The sequence below is a fragment of the Cucumis melo genome, chromosome 2 (genome assembly GCF_025177605.1).
Source record: "Cucumis melo cultivar AY chromosome 2, USDA_Cmelo_AY_1.0, whole genome shotgun sequence".
Classification (NCBI taxonomy): domain Eukaryota; kingdom Viridiplantae; phylum Streptophyta; class Magnoliopsida; order Cucurbitales; family Cucurbitaceae; genus Cucumis; species Cucumis melo.
The window spans coordinates 7,775,019-7,798,636 of NC_066858.1; the positions used below are offsets into that span (position 1 = coordinate 7,775,019).

General features: G+C 32.9%; 1 protein-coding gene across 1 annotated transcript; it reads left to right on the forward strand.

The window, feature by feature from the left end:
• The first annotated feature begins 10,390 nt into the window (after nt 1-10,390).
• LOC103491970 (protein CASP) lies at nt 10,391-22,828 on the forward strand. Its single transcript, XM_051080629.1, has 19 exons — nt 10,391-10,714; nt 11,154-11,264; nt 11,382-11,560; nt 12,011-12,160; nt 12,755-12,843; nt 13,321-13,430; nt 13,619-13,713; nt 14,303-14,358; nt 16,146-16,311; nt 16,651-16,743; nt 17,678-17,806; nt 18,018-18,137; nt 18,493-18,570; nt 20,224-20,331; nt 20,448-20,591; nt 20,691-20,792; nt 21,161-21,240; nt 22,051-22,143; nt 22,509-22,828. Exons 1-19 carry the CDS (start codon nt 10,621-10,623, stop codon nt 22,567-22,569), a joined length of 2,058 nt encoding a protein of 685 aa, XP_050936586.1. The 5' UTR covers nt 10,391-10,620; the 3' UTR covers nt 22,570-22,828.
• The last annotated feature ends 790 nt before the right edge of the window (nt 22,829-23,618 follow it).

Sequence of the window (23,618 nt, forward strand, 5' to 3'; positions counted from 1 at the left end):
CTATACATTAAATGATCATTATGTCATTTGGAGACGCACAAGAGAATACTAGAAATGTTTTTAGTAGTTTTTCTCTCAAACTTTTTTTTTTCTGTCCTTCATTCTCTTAATTTTGTTTTCCTTGAACATTTTCACCATTTCCTAACTTCTCTTAACCTTTCTTTTCTCTTCTTAAAAAACTATCCACAATTTTCTCTCTCTTTATTTTTAGTTATATCTCATTTTGTTATTTTTTTCTCCCTGATTCCCATGTTTTTCCTCTCATTACTCAAACCTAACTTCTTTATATTGAGTTTGTCTTGTCTACGAATAAGAAGAAGAAGAATAGTATTTACTGGTATGTGGTAAGTCTCATATTTCTTCACTAAATGTGTTTTTAAATCTATGTTGGGTATCATGTTTTGACTCATTCATCGATGTAGTTCGTTACCAAAAAAATTATTTTGAAAATCATATTTATTTAAAGAAAATTATTGTAACACCCTAGACATATGATTCAAAATCGAAAATCACTACATAATGACACTAACATTCTTCTACGACTTGACACATCACCCTTGCTTATCTTGAACTACTAAACTAATCCCACAAATCAATGTAGATTCTTTCAGCATATTTTGTGCTCAATCACATGCTTCCTAGAAAAAATTTACAGGAGGTCACCCGACATGGAAAATTCTTCAAGCTAATCTATTGAGTTTTATGTTCTAAAACTCGTGATTTGTCAATGTTAAAATATTTATTCTTCAATAAATTGTTACAAATAAGTGATTTGCTCGTCATAGATTTAGAATCCAATAAACAAGATTTTGTGACTATAGTATGAGTGCTTGATCGTTATTTAGAGATATAAAAGTGGATCAGAGTAATAGTCTAGATAGTGTATTGTATAGGAATTAATAAGGTTGGCCGCCTTATTTAGTCTTATTCTGGGGACACTAAGGATGCGATTGATAACTTGTAGAAATACAAGTTATTATGGTCTTTTATGTAAAATAATGAAGTTTTATCGCATAGGAATAGAGGAAAACAAAAGGAAAAGTAGGCGATTTGATTAATATATGAATCGTATGATGCAAAAGAACCTCATTGTATCCCTGTTTTGTTGCGTTTCTAGTGTCTTTTTCATAGGATTATAAGCAAAAGAAATAGAGGTTGATGATAGAATGACTACGCGAGGATATGCGTCCAGCCAACACAACGGTAAGAAATCACGCTAGGCGATCTGATGCATTAGCAAACAATTTTAGTTGGCATGAATGTTAGAAAAAGGACAAAATGGCATCTACGTGGTGCTAATGCAGCTTTTCAAAGGCATTAATGATGCATGGGATGTTCTGTCAATATCACTCTTAGAAATAGAGCTCTTCATCCTAGAAATTGGTGTACATACTTGGTCGGAGAGAAAACTCATATATCGTCCATTTTCTCCTCTTCCCTTGAGTTTTAGGTGAAAACTTAGAACAAAAGTGAGAGAAAGTTCATCCCCTTCCATCATCCCTCTCAGATAGACAAAAATCAGAGCCAAGGAGTATGAGAAATTATACCCTGCGGCTTAAGGCTCTTCTTCATATTCCATTTTATCTTTTCTTTGTATTGTTTTGTAATATGTACATCATAGCCGAGAGGCCTAGAGTTATATTTATGAAATTGATGCATTTCTTCTTCCACTCTCCCATTTTCTCTTACTCTCACTACTAGAAAAAGAGGTTTTCTTGACAGTTGCATTTTTATTCTTGACGGTCTTTGGAAAAAACGTCAAGAAAGGGGTGGTTTAATAGAAAAACCGTCAAGAATTTTTATGAAAAGGCGGAGGGTAGGCAATTTTCAGAATTTTTGACGGTTTTAAGCCATCAAGAAATATGAACCTTTTCTTGACGGTTATAAACCGTCAAGGATTATCTTCTAAATTCTTGACGTTTTTCAACGTCAAATAATATGTAATTGTCCTTGACATTTTTAAAACGTCAGGTAATATCGATTTAATTCTTGACGTTTTAAAACGTCAAGAATTTTAATGAAAAGGCGGAGATGAGTGATTTTAAAATTTTTTGACATTTTTAAAATGTCAAGTAAGAGGATTTTCCTTGACGTTTCAGAAACGTCAAGAATTACTAAATAATTGAAAAAGAATAAAAAAAAATAATTTCTTTTTTTAAAAAAACTAATTTCTTTTAACTTTTAAAATAAAAAACTATTTAAAAAAAAAAAACCTAAACCCCCAATTTTTCCTTTCTTCCAACCTAAACCTCCCTCGCGCGCCCCTCACTCCCATCTCTCTCGTAAAAACCCACGACCCACGCCCCCACACTGTGCCGAATCGACGAAAACCCCTCCGGCGAAGAACCCTTTCGGCAAAGAACCCCTCCGCCGAAGAACGCTGTCAACCCACGACTCCTCTATCGAAGAATTCGAAGATCCACGACCCCTCCGCTAAAGAACTCGAAGAACTCGACTTGCCAAAAAGCTTCTCGTCTTCCTCTTAATCTGGTAAAATGTTATATCTCTGTATAGTAGTTGGGATCGGAAGGATACTAAAAATTTTGTAGTTTTTTCTTTTCTTTTTCTCTTTTTCTTTTTGTACCGACTGCTTGTTCCAGTGTTTCATCGATATGAACTATAAGTGTTTTCAATGAGTTTTCCTTAGTTTTTCTATTGAATTTCAATGCACATTCTATCTTTCCCTGTTTGTAATCTCTTTGTATTTTTTTTAATTTTGAGATCCCTTTGGTTTTTCGTTTTGCTGATGGAATAAAGATTTGTTGTAATGTACTTGTTGCTGATGAAACCTAAATTAGGTCATAAAAAATTTCCAATATATACTCTTTGAGTAGTTATTAGGATATTTGAGGTTTATTGTAGTTATAGACTTTCCATTGATTTGGCATGCATGTACACAACAGGAAAGCAGCATTGTGAGTAGCACTATGAATACAACAGCATGGTCTCCATGATTGCAAATATTTGAGTTACATACATGTAAGAAGTAAAATTCTCCTATTAGTTTTTGATAGCACTTCTCTCATAGGTGATTTGTTAATACTCTTAAACTTGTCATCTAATGATAAAGTAACCCACAACATATGGAGAATTACGACCACCACTTGGAAAACATCGTTTAAAGGTAGTTATTGAATATGTGTTGTATAAATTTATATGTTCAAGCTATGTGACTATATGGCTCTTTGCTAGAAGTTAGGTATCGAAGAATTTTATTTTAAGCTTGATATTATTCTTGTTTTTTGTGTGTGTTTACTAATACTTATTATTATATATCTATTTTAAACCTAAACGAATTCTGTGACCTATTGTAATTGTGGAATTCATTTCAGTGCTTCTGAAAACAGGCAATGTAACTGCAGAGAAAGAATTAATTAACGCGGACACCATTAAACGTGTCATTGATCTATTCTTTGAGTAAGCAATTCCTCTTGTCATAATATTGAAGTCTCGAAAGGCCTTAATATTTTTTTTTTGTAGGACCTTTGTATGTAAAATATTTTTGCAGGATCTTTTGTATTTGACAGCTGCTTAGTTGTTGAAGTTACATAGATTTCTATTGATGCTTTTCTATGTTCTTTGATGCAGGTACCCTTGTAACAATTTTTTGCACCATCATGTAGAGAACATTGTATTGTCTTGTTTGGAGAGTAAGAAAGACGACATCGTCGATCATCTTCTTCGGGAGTGTAATTTGATAGGGAAGATTATTCAAACAGAGAAGAATCCAATTATTTTGGTTGATTCTAATCAGGTAGAGAATTTCTTACTTTGTTTATTGGCTGATATAAATCATTGGGTTTAATATAATACAAGTTATGTTATTGGAAACATCTAATCACTTATATCCTGTAGTTCATTTCTTTTCAAATATGCTCATTTTAATTTGACTAGTAGCTTGGGAAACGTGGCTCAAACCTGACGGAGGAAGAGCTTGAAACACATACCATATCTACTTGGAAAGAGGGTAAAGCATATTTGAATGGTCGATGGATGGAAAAGGAAGGTTTTTATCAAGACAGTTCATTCATGTAAGAAATATATTTCTCAATTTTTAAAACTAATTTGTACTATTTTTTATATCTTCTTCACAACTTTTACAAATTCTTAATGTAATATTAACATTGTGAAAGGTTTTCCGTGATGTGGTCTTGCTGCAAAATGTGTTATGAGAATCTGACAACATTTTAGGCCTTTTTTTTGTTCATGAACCCGAGTACTTTCTGTAATTTTACTTATGCATTAATAATATGAGAAAATTGGTGTAAGATTATGCACATGCATATTTATTTGCGATGGTTGCCTAATACCTTAGGCACTATTGTACTTGTAATGATAAGATATGCTAAGACTTATTTTTACATGAAGCATTTCTAAAAATGTAATTACAGTACAACACAAAGTATGCAACCACTCTTGGAACCTGTTGGACATGCTTGTTACTTCCATTTTCTCATTTTTAATATATTTTTTTAATGAAATGCAGTGGCTGTAGATTCTAATGGTTGTGCTTCCATTAATAAAAATTCTATCGAGTGCATCTCCTTTTACCACCGCTGCCTTTGAACTTTAAGTTTCAAATTCATTTATTTTGCATGTTTATAGGTTGATACACGAAGATCATACTCACAGGTCGAGTTAGATGAGGTTCAAGTTGAGTTAGCTGATTTTCTGGGTTCGTACATGTGATTGCGACTTATTTGTGATTCTGAAGTAGGAAATTTTTTGTTGTGGCTGATTTTTTGAATTGTTCATATGAAGGAGGTTGATTGGTATACATCCAAAAGACTTGTTGTTTTTGAAACTTTGTTGATAGGTTATTTGTTCATAGGTGAATTGTTCATAAGAGTTGAATTGTTCTGAAACTTTGTTGTTGTAGCCATTCTGAAACTCTGATGGAATTGTATATTGGTTTTGTGAATGACAGGAATATTTGCAAAGTTTTATAAATGATATGATGAAAGGTTTTATATTTGATAAATATTGTCGTTTATATGTATTTATGGAACAATTGTTAGACCACTATACAGGACAAATAGGAGTATAATACAGGAACAAAAATATAATTGAATTACAATTAAAAAAAATAGAAAAATGCTTGACAGTTTTAAAATGTCATAAACAATTACATTCTTGACGATTTTTTAATGTCATAAATAATCACTTTCTTGACGGTTATTAAATGTCATGAAAAAGCATACTCTTGACGGTTATTAAATGTCATAAATATTCATATTCTTGACGTTTTTTTGTCATATTCTTGACGATTTTAAACTGTCATAAATATTTGTACTCTTGACCGTTTTAAACTGTCATGAAAATTTATATATTTGACGGTTTAAAGCTGTCAACGTTCAGTATTCTTGACGGTTTTACCAATCGTCAAGAACTTTGACAGTCTTGACACTGGATTCAACGATGATTTTAAAACCGTCAAGAATAATCGTTCTTGACATTTTAAAACCGTCAAGAAAGTCAGTTTCTGTAGTAGTGTCTTCATGTTTAATTAGTTTGGGAGCAAAGAAATGTGTTTTTAGTACTAGAGAATCATAGTGTATGCGTTATGAGTTTTGTTGAGTTAAACGCGGATGTCAAAACATTGTACATCCGAGAGAAGAAAAATGATATTGATCGTAATCACTTGACAAGTGAGAACACACATTTAGCTAAGCAACTGGCAAGAAGATTGTAGCGATACAATCTTGTTGTCAAGTTCAACCTTCGCATACGTTGCGATGATGCCAATGTTTGTAGCGAAAGCACCGAGAGGTTGCCCGCCTTAATCAAGGATAAATTGCTAATAATGAATCCAAGATGATTGGATATAAATCATAGCTTAACTTTGTGTATTTGGATCCTGAGAGGCGAGCAAGTATGACAAAGCAAAATCTTGGTGAGATTGAAATTCAGAACTTAGTGTTTATTGTTGTGGTGTGTGTTTTAGTATATATATTCTCTACGCAGCGAGTCATGGTTATTGCATGCGAGAGGCTCACTATGTCTTTGGTCCTTGCGTAACTACTAAATCCTTGTTAAGTACAAGTTTTTCTATTGCTTGCTTAAGTATAAGTGAAACAATAGGTTTTCTGGGTAATCCAGGGTTGAACACAGGGAATTGATATCAAAGCTTAATTCTAAGGCTCACTCTTCATCTAGGCGGTATAATATAACTATACAGTAAAGTAAAATGTGTTTAAGCTAAATCTACTATCTACACTAGAGAATCTATAAAAGGTGGTAAGAGTGATCGCGAGATGGAAACGTGGGCTAACTTGTATTAAGAAGGTGTGAAGGAAAATCTTGGCATTGAAATTGATTAAATTATGCGATAAGTCATGATGTGATAAAGATTAGTTAGCTAGCTTATGATTAAGGCGAACACATTTCAGTGTCTTAAGCGCCACACTTGCTCGCCTCTCAAGATACAAACCACTAAGCTATACTAAGTGATATGTATCTAGCAGTTGTTGCTTATAAGACTATAGCACTTCACTTTTAAGGGTGACAACTTCTCGGTGCCAAATACCCACACTTGTTCTCTTTTTGGGACACAGGTGATGGAAGTTCTCTCACTGAGGTAACTCCTCCCCGTGCGCGCGTTAGCCATGTCCTTGCTACTTGCTCTCTCGAGCAGTTGACGACAAGTGCTGACCATGCGATGATTATAACTCAGCTAATATGATATACCTTATAGTTAAACTACTTATCAATAACTTATCACAAACCTAAGCTACCCATAACACATTGAAAGATGAACAGTAAATGCATGTTGGATTGAAAGTGGATAAATGTGCAATGTACTAAAGCAAGAAGGCTTTCGGCCATTGCACAATATGAACAACATATGTTAAAAAGAAATACAAAAATGGAAAGTAAAGAGAATGACATTACAAGTTAAGGAAAGGAAAAGAGTGGAATCTTCTCTACTCTTTCTTTAAGCTCACACTTACAAACTGACCGACGAAGAAGAAGATGACTTTTACAAACGATGGAAAGACTAGTCTTTTTTGCTAGAGCTCTAGGTTTTGGCCCATTCAGGCATACTTGTCTGGTAGAGATGGGCTCCTTTTATAGGCAACTTTCGACGGAAAACTTCTATTTTTCTGATCATGTCAGTGTCGATTGTAGCCTTTGTCAAGTCACATCAACTCCAACTACCATTCGTGTCTTCTAGTGAACCTTCCTCTCGTGATGACGTCGTTCCTCACCAAGAGATGTTTCGCCATACAAGCTAGGTTCTTCTAATGTAGCTTTTGCACGCGCTCTTCTGCGATTCATTATTCTTCTTTTCTTATTAATCCTGTGTTAAAATACTAAAAACTAGGGTAAAACAGCCATGAGACCTATGTAAGATGTATTTCCTAATAGTTATAAATTTGCACTGTATGCTACGCATTTTGACACATTTACTACGTGTTTTGGTTTCATTATTCTACCTAAAAGGCCATAATAAATTGTACATTTCTAGAATTTATCACAACAAAAAATTTAGAATAATGTTTGTCCTCCAGCATCACTGCTTGTCGCCAAGCACAATTACACCTTAAAGACTTACCTTCCTCTTCGAATCTCTAAACTTCTCGTTATGCGATTTAGTTTAATTCGCTATTCAGAGTTTACTCCCATTGCGTATTCCCCACTATGAAGATATTTCTAGGTTCAAAACGAGAAAAGCTTAATACTCAGAATACCTTTGTTCATTCCTCAGAAAATATTTATACTTTATGAAACAATTCTGAAAACCAAAAAAGCTCACAGGTCTATAATATAAAATACAAAAAATACCCTAGTCAACACACGATTAATCAACTAAGCGCACCTGAGTAATCTTCTTCTGAACAATCGTGTACTATAGTTATGATATATGACCATGTAGATATTTTTTAACGATGGGAAAAAAGGCTTCAAATTGTAATCTTCTTCTTTTTCAACGATTGTATTGACCATGCTAAACGATTTTGTTGATCATGAAAAATAATTGTGTTAATTATAGTAAGCGATCATGTAGTCCAACGTAAATGATCGTTAAAAACTTCAAATCTAACGATCATGTTGACTATGCTAAACGATCATCTTGACTATGGTAAGTAATTGTTTAGATCATATCAACAGGATCATGTAGTTCTTTTTAAATGATGGGAAAAAGGCTTCAAATTTAAACGATCATGGTGACCATAGTAAACGGTCATGTTGACAATGGTAAACGATCATTTATATCATATTTAAATGATCTTGATATTCTTGAATATGAAAAAACAAGCTGGTTGAAAGATGTGTTCAAAGGAACACAAACTTCAATGAAATGGAAGTCGAGAAGCTGGACTACGAGTTAAAAATTCAATATTTGAAAAAAATTAAAATCTATTACCAAAACTCATTTCAATTTTCAAAATATTAACTCTCGAGATTCAACCCTTGAATATTGTTAATATTAATTGGATCCATAACAAATAGATATGATAAGTAATACAACATGGTATTTTAAAGGGATTTTTTTCAAAAATAGAAAAAAACATACTATTTGCACTTGATAGAAAAAACCATTAAAAAACAAAATTTATTACAATTCAATTTTCTATGAAGTGTAAATATTTTGTCAAGGTTGACAATTTTGCTATAATTTTAAAATTAAAAACAACTACTAAACTTGTTTCAATATTAAAACAAATTGTTAAATCTAAGAGATCTTAGAAAAAAACCCTATTTATTAGTCTCATAGGGTCGACGATATGGAGCGAGAAGAAGAAGCATCATTCGGGGCTAAGCAGCTCGAGAACAAGAGAGGAGCGAGAATTTGTTATCAAGATAAGAATCTAAATCTCTAAGTTACGATTGGATAGAAGACATTATAAAAAGCGGAATTGTCAAAAATAGCAAATTTAACAAAATATTTACAAAATATATTTTGAATTCTTGATATTGATTTGTTTCTATCAGTCATATTGATAGACAATAATAAAAGTCAATTAGTGTCTATCATTGATAGAATCTAAAAGTTTGTTATATGTTGTAAATATTTTGTTTTATTTTATTATATTTAAAAACGTCCCTTATAAAAATTAGAAATTAATTAATTACATTCTCATAAGTGCATAAATCAAAGTAATGTAAATATTGAATTAATTATACTATTATAAGAACAAATATTGAAATAATTGCACTGTCGTGGCAATGAGAGCATTTTAGTATTTTAGAAAGCATGATACATGTGACAAACATAGATTTTGCTAAAAAAAAACCCCTAATTTGCTATATATCAAAATGAAACTTAAAATGGTAATATCTAGGGTTTTTTAAAAAAAATATAACAAACAAACAAAATATTTACATTATAGAACAATTTCGAAAAAAGAAAAAGCCCACAGGGCCACAATGAAAAATACAAAAAATGTCATAGTCAACACACGATTGACCACTCGTGTGCGTAATATATTTAGTACACGATCTTGTACCAATATTGTTTAGATTTGGTACACGATCGTGTACCCATATCTAAACGATCATGTATCAATATCCCAACGATAGAGTATCAATATCCCAACGATTAAGTACCAATATCCCAACGATTTTATTTCAAGATCTTTTCTATTTGGTGCACGATCTTGCACCAATATCGTTTAGATTTGGCTTGTCGTGTAGCTAAATCTAAATGATCGTGTACCTATATCCTAACGATTTTTGTTCAAGATCGTGTAACAAGATATTTTATATTTGGTACATGATTTTGAACCAAATAACAATTTGAAAAAAATATATAAGATTTAAGATTGATTGAAAACAAAGATCATGATTTCAAAAAAAATATAAAAGAAAAAATGCAGAAGAAAGAAGATGGAAAGGAAAAAAAGTTGCAAAAGAAGAGAAAAAAAATGGAAAGAAAGGACAAACGTGAAATATTTAAAAGAAAATAGTTAGTTTCATGGGGTTTTTGATTTTGTTAGACGGGCAGTAAACATTTTAGTTTTTTTGTTAAATTTATGAAAATTAACTTAATATATGCTTGATTTCATATTCCTTTTATTATTTATGGTTTTTGAGATAAATACAAAGGATTCCAAATTTTGTAAGGGATAGTTACAAATATAACAATTATATTTAAAATAATCAAGTATATAACAACATTTTTAAAAAATTGTAAATATAGCAAAAATCTATTAATAATATAACTCTATCAAATAATAAACCATAGGATAAATGTTGGACTATCACTATAATTCATAAAAAACTATCGAGATAGATTTTGCTATATTTGTAATTTTTTTCAAGTACTCATTTTGTGATTTTCTCCCAATTTCTCTAGAAAAAGGTCCAAGCGGCCCATGGTTTTTGGCCCAGTAGACTTCCGTCGGTTTTGCTGAACCGATTCACCTTCAACGAACTGGATTGTTTTTGCCTTCATTGCAAAGCAAAATTACACATAATTTCTCCAAATTTACACACAAGAAGAGACGTAGAATTTGGCATGCCAGAAATGTCGAAGCTCCCCGGGATCTTCACCACTCCTTGATCTCCAAATCACTCCTACAATTACTGTAAAAGCTTTCGGATTCCAGTATATTTGGAAGTGATCGCACTCTTGAACTCCTTCAGCGCCCATCTCCGAGTTTCTCATTCCCAAATATGGAGTCTCCCCAAGGTGGATCCGAGAGGGACAAACCGCCCAACTCTTCGTCCTCTACTTCCGCCGTTTCCGTCGTTTCTAGTTTCTGGAAAGGTAATAGTCTAATTCTAAATCGAATTCTCTTTCAATTCTTGCATTTATTGCTGAAGATAATCATATAGTCTATGTTCCGTTCTGATTCATTAGCTGCGTAATTCAATTTTAACTTCAAATCTTCTGCTTGATTTCTACGCCTTAGTTTCCAGTTTGAGCTCTGCTTGTAGAAACAATTTGATCTGAGAAGACTAGTTTATACACACACACACACTAGTGGTTCTTGTCGATGGTTCACCCATCCATTGGGGAAAAGTATGTTGCATTTTCAAGTGTTGAGTTAAATAGGACTAACGAGTTGCAAGGCATTTTGTGTTTTTAATTTTAGATATGAAGTTCTGGTAATACTTTTAATTGTGGTCTATTTGATTTAAAACTGCCATGAAAAAATTTACCCTCTGCGTACACAATGTGGTCATTTTGTATTTCCTATTTGCAGAGTTTGATTTAGAGAAGGAGAAAAGTGCATTGGATGAACAAGGACTTAGGATAGCTGAAAACCAAGAAAATAGCCAGAAAAATCGCCGGAAGCTTGCAGAAAGTACAAGAGGTAATGTTTTTCTATATGGTCATGTCACCTTCTGGATTCTTTCATTTTTCATGTGTTTGTCTGGAAATATATTTGCTAATGTGATTGTTTAAATTATTGGTCTCTGCATTCTGATAGATTTCAAGAAGGCTCAACCAGAGGAAAAATTGAACTTGTTTAGTTCTCTACTTAAAAGTTACCAAGAAGAAGTTGACAATCTCACGAAGAGGGCGAAGTTTGGAGAAAATGCTTTTCTTAACATCTATCAGAAACTTTATGAGGCTCCAGATCCTTACCCTGCTCTTGCTTCAATTGGTGTAAGTGCCAAAGGCTTTTTTATGAGTGTTGCATTTTGAGCAGCATCAATGATTTGAACTTGTTAACAATTTTCCCATTCTACTCTACTTAATAGTATGAAACCTCTTTAAGAATATTATTGTTGTTCACTCAGATGTGAACCTTCAGATTTGGTTATGACTTTCGGTAGAGTACAAACTATATTATTATAAAAGAAAAAAAGGAAAAAATGTTAGTACTAAGGTCAATAAGGCGGAATATTTGAGAAAGTTTCTCCATGTTTTGTATTCTCTGATATACATAGATATACTGAACTCAAGAATGATATGTGAAGTCTGAATTCCCTCCTCTCCACTCAATGGGGGAAATGGAAATGAAGAAACATATCTGTTTGTATCAAAACCTGGTGCAGTTGTTTTATGCTATTTGTCATCTTGTAATGATTTTACTGCATAATATTCTCTTTGCAGGAACAAGATTTGAAGTTGTCTGAATTAGAATCTGAGAACAGGAAAATGAAAGTTGAGCTTGAAGAGTTTAGAACAGAAGCAACTCATTTAAAGAATCAGCAGGCCACTATTAGAAGACTTGAAGAGCGCAATCGCCAATTGGAGCAACAGGTTGTAACATCTTTGTATGCTATGATGAATGATGTCAACATAATAGTACATTGGCATTTTTCCATATAACTAAATGATACGCCCATACCGTGTAATTGAAGATTCTCCATAATGCCTCAAATCAATTTAGATCAACTTGTTTAGGTTACACATGGGTTGCTAATGTCAGATGATTTGAGCTTGAAGGAGGTCTCTTGCCTCCTGCCTTGTATTGTTTTTATGGGCATTCTGTTAATAATTCTTTTTTGGTAATTATCAGCTTGGTATCATTGTTTTTTGGATTGGAGTCCTTTTATATTTTATATATATATATATATATATATATATATATATATATTTTTTTTTGTAGTTGATGAGTATTTTCATGGTTTTGTTTTTGTATGTCATTGTTGTACATTGCTTCATTTTTCTGCATGAAACCTCAGCTTCTTACCTAAAAATGTTCTTATTACTTTTGTTGTTATTTTTAACTGTACTCGATAATGTTTTGGACATGTGCGTTTCCTATCCGATCCCATTTTGAATGAAAAAATTATGTAGTTAGTTATTACCCTCTTCCTTGTTTCATCTGCTAATCTTCTTTTAGTTGTCCAGATGGAGGAGAAAATAAAGGAAATTGTGGAAATCAAGCAACGCAGTTTGGCTGAAGAAAACCAGAAGGCATTAGATGCAATAAAAGAAAGGTACTGTTCTTATTAGGGTAATGGAATTATATAGATTTTAGTCTCGTTTTATTAATAAAATTTGAGACTCGTTTCTTCTTCTTTTTTCTTTAAAAAAAGGAATTATATAGATTTATATGTGTGGTATGTAGAATGTAAATACCATTATCGATACTTGATATGATGAAGGGTATCAATAGATATTTTTTTCTCATTCAAATTTAGATGTAACTTTGAAATCTATTGAACGAAAAAGTATGTATGGTTGTTCTTATTTCTTAAAATTTGTAGCCATACCAATATACAACTAAACGTTCTTTCATGATGATATTGATGTTAAAAGTTGAAACAAAGATTTTACCAACGGTAATTTATTGAATATTATGGATACTCATTGTGTTTGTTGATAGTAGAGCCTTCTTTTTGGTCATTGATTTTAACTGTACCTCTACCTTGTATTCTACCGTGATTTTTTATTTTATTTTTAATAATGTTCAGGGAGAGATTGTTGCAAGATCAACTAAGACGAGAACAAGAAAGTGTTTCAAACATGCAAAAGCTACATGAACGTGCCCAGAGTCAATTGTTTGAACTTCGTGCTCAGTCAGGTGAATTTACCAGTTTCTAGTATGTAGTTTAGATCACATATTTAACCAAAAATGTGAACAATTTCTTAATAAAGTTCTTATTTATTTTATGTCTCACTCTATTGAGGTTGTACTTAAGCCCTGGAAAGCTATTTCTCCTTAGCATGCATGGACACTAGATGTTGATTATATTCAATTGATATTTTTAGATGAAGAGAGGGCTGCAAAGCAGTCAGAGGTGACTCTTCTAATGGATGAAGTTGAGAGAGCTCAGACACGGCTTCTTAGCCTTGAACGGGAAAAGGTTTTCTTTCACTAAATTCCCCTTCTAAAGGATTCATTATCAATAATTGTATTAGAGAAAATTGTTCTCTTATTAGTTACAATGTATCAATAAGTCTTTCCATTGGAGTCCGTATTTCTCATATAAAAAGGACTTCAAGTTGTAGTAACTTAATTTCATATCATTGTAGAAGAAATTATGTGTAAAATTGTGCCTGAATTGCTGCAAATCAAGACTTCAAAGTTTTAGTAACTTAATTTCACATCATTGTAGAACAAACTATGTGAAAAATTGTGCCTGAATTGCTGCAAATATTTGCACATGGCTAGTTTTTTTCCCTCACTCTCTCACTTCTCTCTCTTTTGTGGTGGTGATGGTGGGGATTGAGCATGTGGAGATTATGGTTCATGATTAAACCATCAAACAGTGTCTGTTAACAGACTACTAACAGCTTCTACTTACCGATTTGTTTTATGGAGTACATTGATTAGAACCAGCGTGTGGGAGTGAGAGGAGAGTTATCTCGAGGGTTCAATGCATGCTGATTGTTGATATTTAGGTATTACATGCTGCCTATGTTTTTTATACCTTTTATCTGCCGAATATTCAGGGACTCCTGCGCTCTCAGTTACAGTCAGCGAATGATGACACTGGCAATAAGAAAAGGTGAGATACTACTTCCATATCATCTTCACATTGATATGTTGATGAATGACATTTATTATTTTAGTATTTTCTTTCCACAACCTAGTTGAGATGTCTCGGTGTGCCTACTTATCCTTAGTTTTATAATTTTGTTGCTTTTTGTATATCCCTCATGTACATAGAGCTTTGTCTCTTTATTATTTTATATCTAATAAAGAGATCCATTTTCCTTTTCAAAAAGAAAAATATATGTTTTCTTTCCACCCAGGAATCACTTAATGTAATCAATTTTCTGTTTTGATATTCAGTATATAGATTTGGATTGAACTAGTTTACTTTTCCTAACCACCACGGATTGGCCTAGTGGTAAAAAAGGAGAGAGAGTCTCGATAACTAAGAGGTCATGGGTTCAATCCATGTTGGCCACCTAACTAGGAATTATTTATTCAAAATTATTAGGTTGGGATTCATAAAAAGATGCCCTACTATAATTTACGTGGAAGGATCTATTCTAGGGTGTACAACTGGGCTCTTGAGTTCTAAAGAAATGATAAGTTTGGAAAAAGGAAGTACAGTTATTACTTCCTTTTGTTACACGAAGAAGAACTGAGATGTTGATTAATAAAAATTAAAAACAAAGAAGAGGAAGAAGAAGAACTGAGAAGTGTGACAAAATCTTAACCGTCCTTCAATCCTCTACAATTATCTTAAAAACCCTATGAATTCTCTCTATCCAAAAGAGCCAAAGGGGCTGCTAGTTTCAGCAATTAGATTTAGAGGAGTGATAGCACCAAACTTTTGCTTTAAAAACTGCTTGAATAACCCAGCTGATGCCACAAAAAAAAAAAAAAAAAAATGCATTCTATTCCCTGTGGCTCTAATGCAACCTAAGTCAAGGGATGCTTCTGAAATTTAGTGTTTTTGATGCCCGGAAGACACTAATTTGAGTTATTTTAACATTTTTCTTGACCACTTTCCGGTCTGTTGTGGTGAAACTTTATCTTTAGCATCTACTGTTTAAACAGATGAAGAAAAGAATGGAATGCTTTTCCTTTCTGCTGATAATCTTTTAAAGAAATATGGATTTTATCCAGTTTAATACTATGTATACGTTGATGAAGGCAGTATTTGTTAGTCTGAAAGTTACTCTCCTCTCTGATTCATGTTCAAATGTTTCTTTTCGTAATACATTCTATTTGAGATAACTTAAGTTATGTCTGATTATTGAACCTATAACAATTTTCTTAAAAAGAAAAGAGAAATTCCTTGGTTTACCTGCTTCCTCGTGCAATAAATCTTGGAGTCCCTACGTTACTACTCTATAGGCACTACTACACGTGGTTGTAGCCCTTTTCTTTAGAGGACACTCCCTTTTTTCTCTGTTTCTGGACTTTTGTATGCCCGTGTATTCTTAATGAAAGTTGTTTTCATAGAAACAAAATTAAAAGGAAAAAAAAAGTATATCTTCTTTCTTATCTTCTTCTTTTCTTTATTCCCCCAAACCATCCTTCCTCATGCTTATCAGTGTTATTGAGGCGCAGCTGGGAGCTCTCTTGAGGCGAGAGACGAGGCAAGGCGAGGCCTTAATGCTTTGCAAGCACCCAAGGCAAGCACCTTTAGTAAGGTGCTTGCCTTTTGTGCTTTTCAATTGTCTTGAACATAACACAGGCGCTCACCTTGTTCAGTTCGATTTTTTTTTTTTTAAAAAAAGAAGAAATTCTTCTCCAATACTTTGCTTAAGAGGAAGTATCAAAGTTTTTAAAGGTAGAATTATATTGTGCTGATTGGTTTTTGTTCTTTGGCTGCAGTGATAATTTAGATTTAAATAGTGTCCTTGAGAATTCTTTGAGTGCGAAAGAAAAGATTATCTCAGAATTAAACATGGAACTTCACAACATTGAGACGATTTTATCAAGTGAACGAGAACAACATATTATTGAGATCAAGAATCTGAATGCATTGATTAATGAAAAGGTAGCTACCGACCTCAATTCTACTCTATAAACAAGCAGTTAAGCTGTTATGGATTAAGATGAGACAAGTTCTCTTTGCCTTTATACAAAGGAAAGGTTCTTACTTAAAATTGTCACCAAAATTATGTTATCAATTACCAGGTTTGATGCACTATTTAACTTTGAATATGCCAATCTGAATCAATAAGCATCAACCTTACAAATTTAAGTTCATTTTCTTTGCAATTGGAAGTATATTTTCATTGTCTGTAACATCTGTTCTTAAACGAGAAGATGCCCTACTATTTGATGGTTGAATTTTGTTTAACTACTTTCTAACTTTTATGATATGATAAAATAGGAAACTGCTATCGATGAGATGAAGAGAGAGCTGCAATCAAGACCAACAGAAAAAATGGTTGATGATTTGCGGAAAAAAGTGAAGATTTTGCAAGTAATTTACCTTCATGAAAAAAAATTATCTATCTTTATTATCTCTCAAAATTTTAAAGTTGTCTATCTCCTAGGAAGCATGAACACTTTGTTTTAGATAAATTATCTACCTCCAAACACATTAAAAAAATTGTCTGAATCAAATATATTTTCTTTAAAACTTTGGACACGACTACACAGGTAGACATGACTTGGCCACAACTCTGGAAAAAATTTAACCTAGAAACTGGGGGGGGGGGGGGGGGGGGGGAACATAGAGATTCTCCCTATATCCTTATATATTGATCACTCCTAAAGTATTAGGACGTCATATTCTTTCTCTATTCATACCCAATTATATCCTTCTACATCTTTTAACTGATTTAACTTTCAATGTTTTCAGTGAATTATATTTAGGTTAAATACATGTTCTCTAATATATAAATGTATACGCATGTATTCAACATATACACACACTTATTCTATATGTATGTATGCATGTATGTATATGTGTATATACATAGATACACTATATAATATGGGTGACTATGCCCATCTTTCTTAGCCAGTGGCACATTGTTAAAGCATGAATGATATTTGGTTATGTAGTATAGCGAGGTTCCTCTGCATTTTGGTTCTTTGCCCCTCAAAGACCTGTCCATTAGGCAGTGGCACATAGTTGAAACTTGTTCTCTGCATTTTGATTATGCATTCTGATTTGGGATGCATCTTACTTTAAGATGTCAGTCAAAAGTGTTGTTGCCAAATGTTAGAATTTGTTTTTCTGATTTGTGTGATCATATATAAGTCCTACGATTATGGATTTTATATTTTTTTCAGCCATCTGAAATGGTTCAGGGTAGATGCAACCAAAGTCTTCCTCTGAATAATTTTCTTTGCATGGTACATGAATAACGTATTCCTTCATATGTAAATAACTTTACTTGCATGCTCAGGCTGTAGGTTATAACTCAATTGAGGCTGAAGATTGGGAAGTTGCCACCAGTGGGGAAGAGATGAGCAAAATGGAGTCTCTTCTTCTTGATAAGAACCGAAAAATGGAACATGAACTTACACAGTTTAAGGTACAATGCCTATGCTTAATTGCTATTTACAATTCTGCTATCTCTTCTTCCATGCTCAAATCAATGTGGATAATGGATAATGAATAAATGGCGTTTCAATTTGTTGGCAGGACCATACTTGAAAGATGGTGCTGTAGTTTTTAGTTCATCAGTAGGTGGAAGGAAATTATTTTTCTCATATCATTTAGTGCGATTCTTATGTCATTTTCAGGTTAAACTTTCAGAAAAATCATCTTTGCTGGATACAGCTGAAAGCAAGATAGCTGAACTCACAGAGAAGGTTGTTGAACAACAGAAGTTGATTCAGAAGTTGGAAGAAGACATTTTAAAGGTTTCGATCTTTGGCTGGCAGAGATTCCTTCTATGGTTCATTTAACTTCTTCTGGTATATCCTGGTTTTCAAAATGATGTGTATATGTGGAAGCATCGGGTGACCAGGGTTTTCTGTTTTAAATTCTTTTTTCTTCTCCCGAAAGAGGGTGTTCTTTATTTGGGTCAAGAAAGTTGAATTTGATTTTTCCAAAATAAATGCAAGTTAGGCTCTTGTTTAAAGGGTTATTTACATATATACTGTTGACTTGACATTCAGTTTAAATAGCGCTTCCTCTCATATGTGTTATTTTGAAATTTGATAATCCTTCAGAGTTATGATTGCTAACTTTTAAGTGCTGTTTCTTTGAAAGCAGGGTTACAACTCCAAGGACCAAAAGGGCAGTTTATTTGATGAATGGGATCTTTCTGAGGCAAGGGGTGAGCTTTCTGAGGTATTCTTTCTGTCAATCTTCATCCTCTTGTGGTTGTCCAAAGCTAAAGCTCTAACAAGTGGTTTGTTATTCCGACCATAATGTAACTTTTGGTCTTATTTACTTTTATTTAGAAGTTGCAATAATGACTTTGACTTTTGGGAGACAACAAAATGATCTTTTTAGCAATCTGGGTGATCGTTTCTGTTTCCCATTTCCTTTTTCTAATAAAAAATAAAGAATTAGAAACCAGAACCAATTATCAACATGTTTTGGTTTTTATTTTAAAGCAAAAATGAAATTTGAAAAACAAGATGTTGGGTATCCAAGTTTAACCCTGCATTACCCAACAACCAAGAAAAGAGGAGAATTTCCTCCTTGTGTACTTCAATATACGGTAACAAAGGTAATATAACAAGTCTGAAAACCTATAACAAGTTCAACTACAAAAACAGAACAAGATAATCATGAGAGCTAGAAATAAGAACAAGATCTCCTCTAGTCGATTGGAGAGCTTTGTTCCTCTCCTTCTCAAGCTTCTGAGCTCAAATTATCCATGCTCCGGACTTAACCTCCAAAACCCTTCAAAAACCTCTCCACTGACCTACACACCCTAATACATAGCCATCTGTGATGTTCCCTTTTTCTTCCCTTTTTGTACGTGTGGATGATTTGCATAGAACAAGACCGTTGAAGTTTCCAAGATGTTCTAAAAGATTGGAAATGTAGATGAATCTCAGTCCTTTTCTCTGGTTTTTATACCTCAACCTCATATTTTTATTTTCTGTGGTATTTATACCTCAACCTCATTTATGCATTCTCTGTGGCAAACCAAGACCTATGATCACATTTTTACTCAGTTGCATTGAAGATCATTATTGTCCTGGCAAAGCATCTTAGTTTGCGTTATTGTTGATAACTAATTCCACTTATTACTTCCTTATGTAAGAAGATTATCAGAGCTCTCTGACATTTAGGTTAGTTCCCCCCCCCCCCCCCCCCCCCAGATACTTGAGAATGCTGAAGGAAACATACTAGGGCATATAGAAACAGATAAAAAATAATATACCTAGCAAATTAAAAAAAAAAAGTTAGGCAGATAATTACAAAAACCTTATTTATAAATGCGTATATAGAGGAATTAAGTCTGATAAAATCCCAAGGATCCTTCACATCTTCCCCCAGACTTCACCGCTCCAGCCTTTGAAGATTCTTCTGTTCCCACGAGGCCAAATACCCCACAGCATAGCAGAAAAAATAAAAATGAATAACGTGAAAATAAAAAGGCTGTCAATCTGCTATATTAAATTATCTTAAATCACCGATTGACCCAAAAACTTAAATTAATGGGCGAAGGCAAATTTAATATTATGTCATTCAACATTCCATCACTTGTGGACTTAATTTTAATTGAGAAGGAAATAACAATGAGAGACTTGAAGACATGATCTTCTAGGACCACTTACTCTGGTACCATCTTATATCACTAGTCAACCTAAAAGTTTGAGCAAATGGGCAAAGACAAATTTAATATTATATGCACAAATTTAATATTACATGCATCCATATGTTTCTGTGTTTATTGATGAGTTTACGTTGGTGTTATATTTTTTCATATCATATAATTCTTTCCTTCTCCATTTGTAGTCCTAATGTATGTGGCCACTTTGTCAGAATGTAGATCGAAAACATTTCCCATTGGATCAAGATCAAAGCTCAATGCTAAAAGTAATTTGTAGTCAGAGGGACCGTTTTAGAGCTCGCTTGCGAGAGGCAGAAGAGGTGCTCTTAGTTTGTATCTATCCTCATTGCATAATTTATTTTTATTTAGGATGAGACCTTTCTTTTGTCTTGAGATAACAGATCCATTAGTGTAATATTTTCTTCTGATGCATTAGGAAATAAGACAATTGAAGGAGAAGATAGGACAACTTACAGTTGATCTAGAAAAGACAAAAGCTGATAACGTCAAATTGTATGGAAAGATACGTTATGTCCAGGATTACAACCTTGAAAAAGTAGTGTCCAGGGGATCAAAGAAGGTACTCATATTTGTGTCAATTGTTTAAAACAGAGCATCATTCCTCCCCCATCATTTTTATTTCTTTGCTTCTTTCAATAACCTCAATTATCTACTTCAGCATGCAGAGGATCTCGAAAGTGGTTCAATGTCCGATGTTGAATCTAAGTATAAAAAAATATACGAGGATGATATAAACCCATTTGCTGCGTTTTCCAGAAAGGTTTTTTGCTCCTCATTCTTATTGTATTTTAGAATTTAGATGCTGTTCATCTAGTTCTCTAGGTCATGCCTACATTGCATTTTCTCTCTCTCAAAAAAGAAAGTATATAAAAACATGCCATTTCACTTTTTAAATGAAAATTGAAAACACTGCTGCATTAAGACCAGCTAATTTCCTTCCTACATTCTTTGCTACACTCTAATCAATAATGTTATAATAGAATGACATGACATCTTCCACCTCTGCAAAATTTGGCCATGTGCATGGTTCGGGGAACAATCATGCCTCTTGTTAATTTACTGCCTTCTTTTTTACTTGTTCGTTACAAATCACATCACACTGTGAACTATTGACTTTGTTTGTTTTAGGAAAAGGATCAGAGGTACAAAGAGTTGGGCTTCAGAGACCGGATCACACTCAGCAGTGGGCGATTTCTTTTGGGGAACAAGTATTGACTCCACATTTTCTCTCTGATTTTTATAATTTCATTCTCTTTTTTTGTAAATGTTGAGTGCACAGGCAGCGTCAATAGTTCTATATAGTTTGATATAACCACTTTATATTTCATGCTCTATCATTCGAACAAACGTTACTTCCTTCGAAACCACAGTTTCATCAAGAGATATCAGATATTCTTAAATCAGTTTCTGGCCAAGTCTGGTTTTAGGAGAAATGGCTGAAGATTTACATTACATCCTCAAGTTATTTGGGATGGTTAAATGATTTTTTTTCCTCCTGAAATCTAAAATTTCGGTAACAAATAAAAACTTTTTTAAAGAAATATTTTTTAAGAACTCTTGGGAAGTTGATCAAGAGGTGATGGACTGAATCACTGATCACCTTGTGTTAGTTTGAAATTTGTAGAAACCAAGATGCATCCTAACAAACTTAGTATTATGATCATTTTTAAGAAAATGTGATACATGCAAGTATTTTAATTAAAAGAGATATTTTTTTTTAAGAAAAGGTGCTTAAACCATATGTCAAACCCAACCTATTTAACTCTGGAGGGTAACAGCACTCTCATCTTTTGCAATAGCAGAATTATGCATCAAATCCTTGAGAAGTTATTTCCATTTTTCATCATGTCTGCGCCATTTATGGACATTTATGCATACATGCTTCTCCCTCTTACGATCATTTATGACTTCCAAACGCCATCGTCAACTCCTTTGCCTTATTTCTTCTTATTTTGTTTCAGTTTTTGGTGAAAATTTTGATATTTTAGTTCATTGCTAAGACATTAACCTTCTTTCAGATATGCCAGAGCTTTTGCATTTTTCTACACAATCGGGTTGCATATTTTGGTATTTACATGTCTTTACAGGATGTCAGCACTGAGCCATCTAAGGTAACCCATTTTCCATTTTATTTTTAGGTAACAGGAATTTTTTTTGTGGCTAAATTATTAAAACAGCCTTAAACTTTGTCCTATTTCAATTATATCTCTATTGTTTCACTAGTTGTAGTATTACCCGTTTCCTTTTATAAACCTTTTAAAGAATCAAAATTACCTTCAAAATTGAAAATTGTTGGAATTTTGAACACAAAATGACTGAGGTTGTGACTAAGACACTTACCTAAGTCTAAAAGAACGGATTTAAGACACATTGACTTTTTTCAGAACATTCTAACGGTTATTGAATCGAAGTGCAATGTGTATTTATTTATCCTTTCTTTTGCTGTTCAGTAATCTTTCCTTCCTCTCTTCTGCAGTAATGGTCCTGAGGAATTTCTTGTTGGAGATAAACATGTAAACCTCCCACACGCACTTTAATCTCCTTGAATTTTGGTTTTATCAAAGTTACTGATAAGGTCAGGGATACAAATCAACTTTTCATTACAGAATGTATATGAATAATTCATAACGTAAAAAAGAAAAAAAAAATCTTCTTTTATTACTGTATAAATGCCCATCGAATGTAGTACTGGCTCTTTTTTTCTTTCCCTTCTTGTTTCAAGCGATCTTATTTTTTGGTAAAAAGTTGTTCATACAGTCTATTTTTATTTCAATTGATCAAATTTTGGATTGAAAAGTTGCAGCCTCCTACTTTCAGCATTGGTGAATTTGTCGATGAAAATTCCCAGTTAATTGGTTTGTTGGACATAGCTTTTTAATAAGTGTTTATTTATTTGTGAGTGTCCAGGTTAACATGTATGTACTCATCACAATGATTAATTCTAGTCAACTACAATATAATTTGAACTCATCACAATGATTAATTCTAGTCAACTACAATATAATTTGAACTCATTTTCTTTAATATTAAAAAGGGTGGTTGGTTACTTTTAACATAGTAAGTTTATTCAAACTTAGAATGATATTGTTTAGGTGATAATTTAGGTAAATAGATTTTGTGGTTAGAGATATTTTGAGTTGATTTTAAATTAGATTGATAGAAATAGTTTTAAAACACTAACATCTAATTGATTTGGGCATAAAATGATACACTAACATTAGTTTGGGTTTAATTGATTCTAACTCCAAACATTTTTCCATAGATAAATTTTTATTTTATTTACGGGTCCATGTGCTTGTAAATTGGTTTGGGTAATTGAGATATACTTGAAGTGTAGTTTAAATTTATATTACCGATACTTAAATGTTGCACTTAATATAAATCTTGAAGGAGTGATTGATATGTCACCGATAGATCAATGTTTTTATTGAAATTGCATTAAAAGAAAAAAGCTTAACGAGAATAAACAATTTAGAAACCAAGCTGGGACTAGCTTTAAAGAGCGTTGGAGGTGAGTTAATGCAGGTTTGGATTTATTTTCTTTTAAGCGTTAAAGTATAAAAAAAAGTGTATAAACACTTACAAA

What these genes read in the sequence shown, in the direction of transcription:
- LOC103491970 (XM_051080629.1), top strand. Translation starts at nt 10,621, where the DNA reads ATGGAGTCTCCCCAAGGTGGATCCGAGAGGGACAAACCGCCCAACTCT. An exon ending in TTAGCCTTGAACGGGAAAAG is followed by an intron (nt 13,714 to 14,302) that starts GTTTTCTTTCAC and finishes CCGAATATTCAG; the next exon opens with GGACTCCTGCGCTCTCAGTT. An exon ending in CGATTTCTTTTGGGGAACAA is followed by an intron (nt 21,241 to 22,050) that starts GTATTGACTCCA and finishes ACCTTCTTTCAG; the next exon opens with ATATGCCAGAGCTTTTGCAT.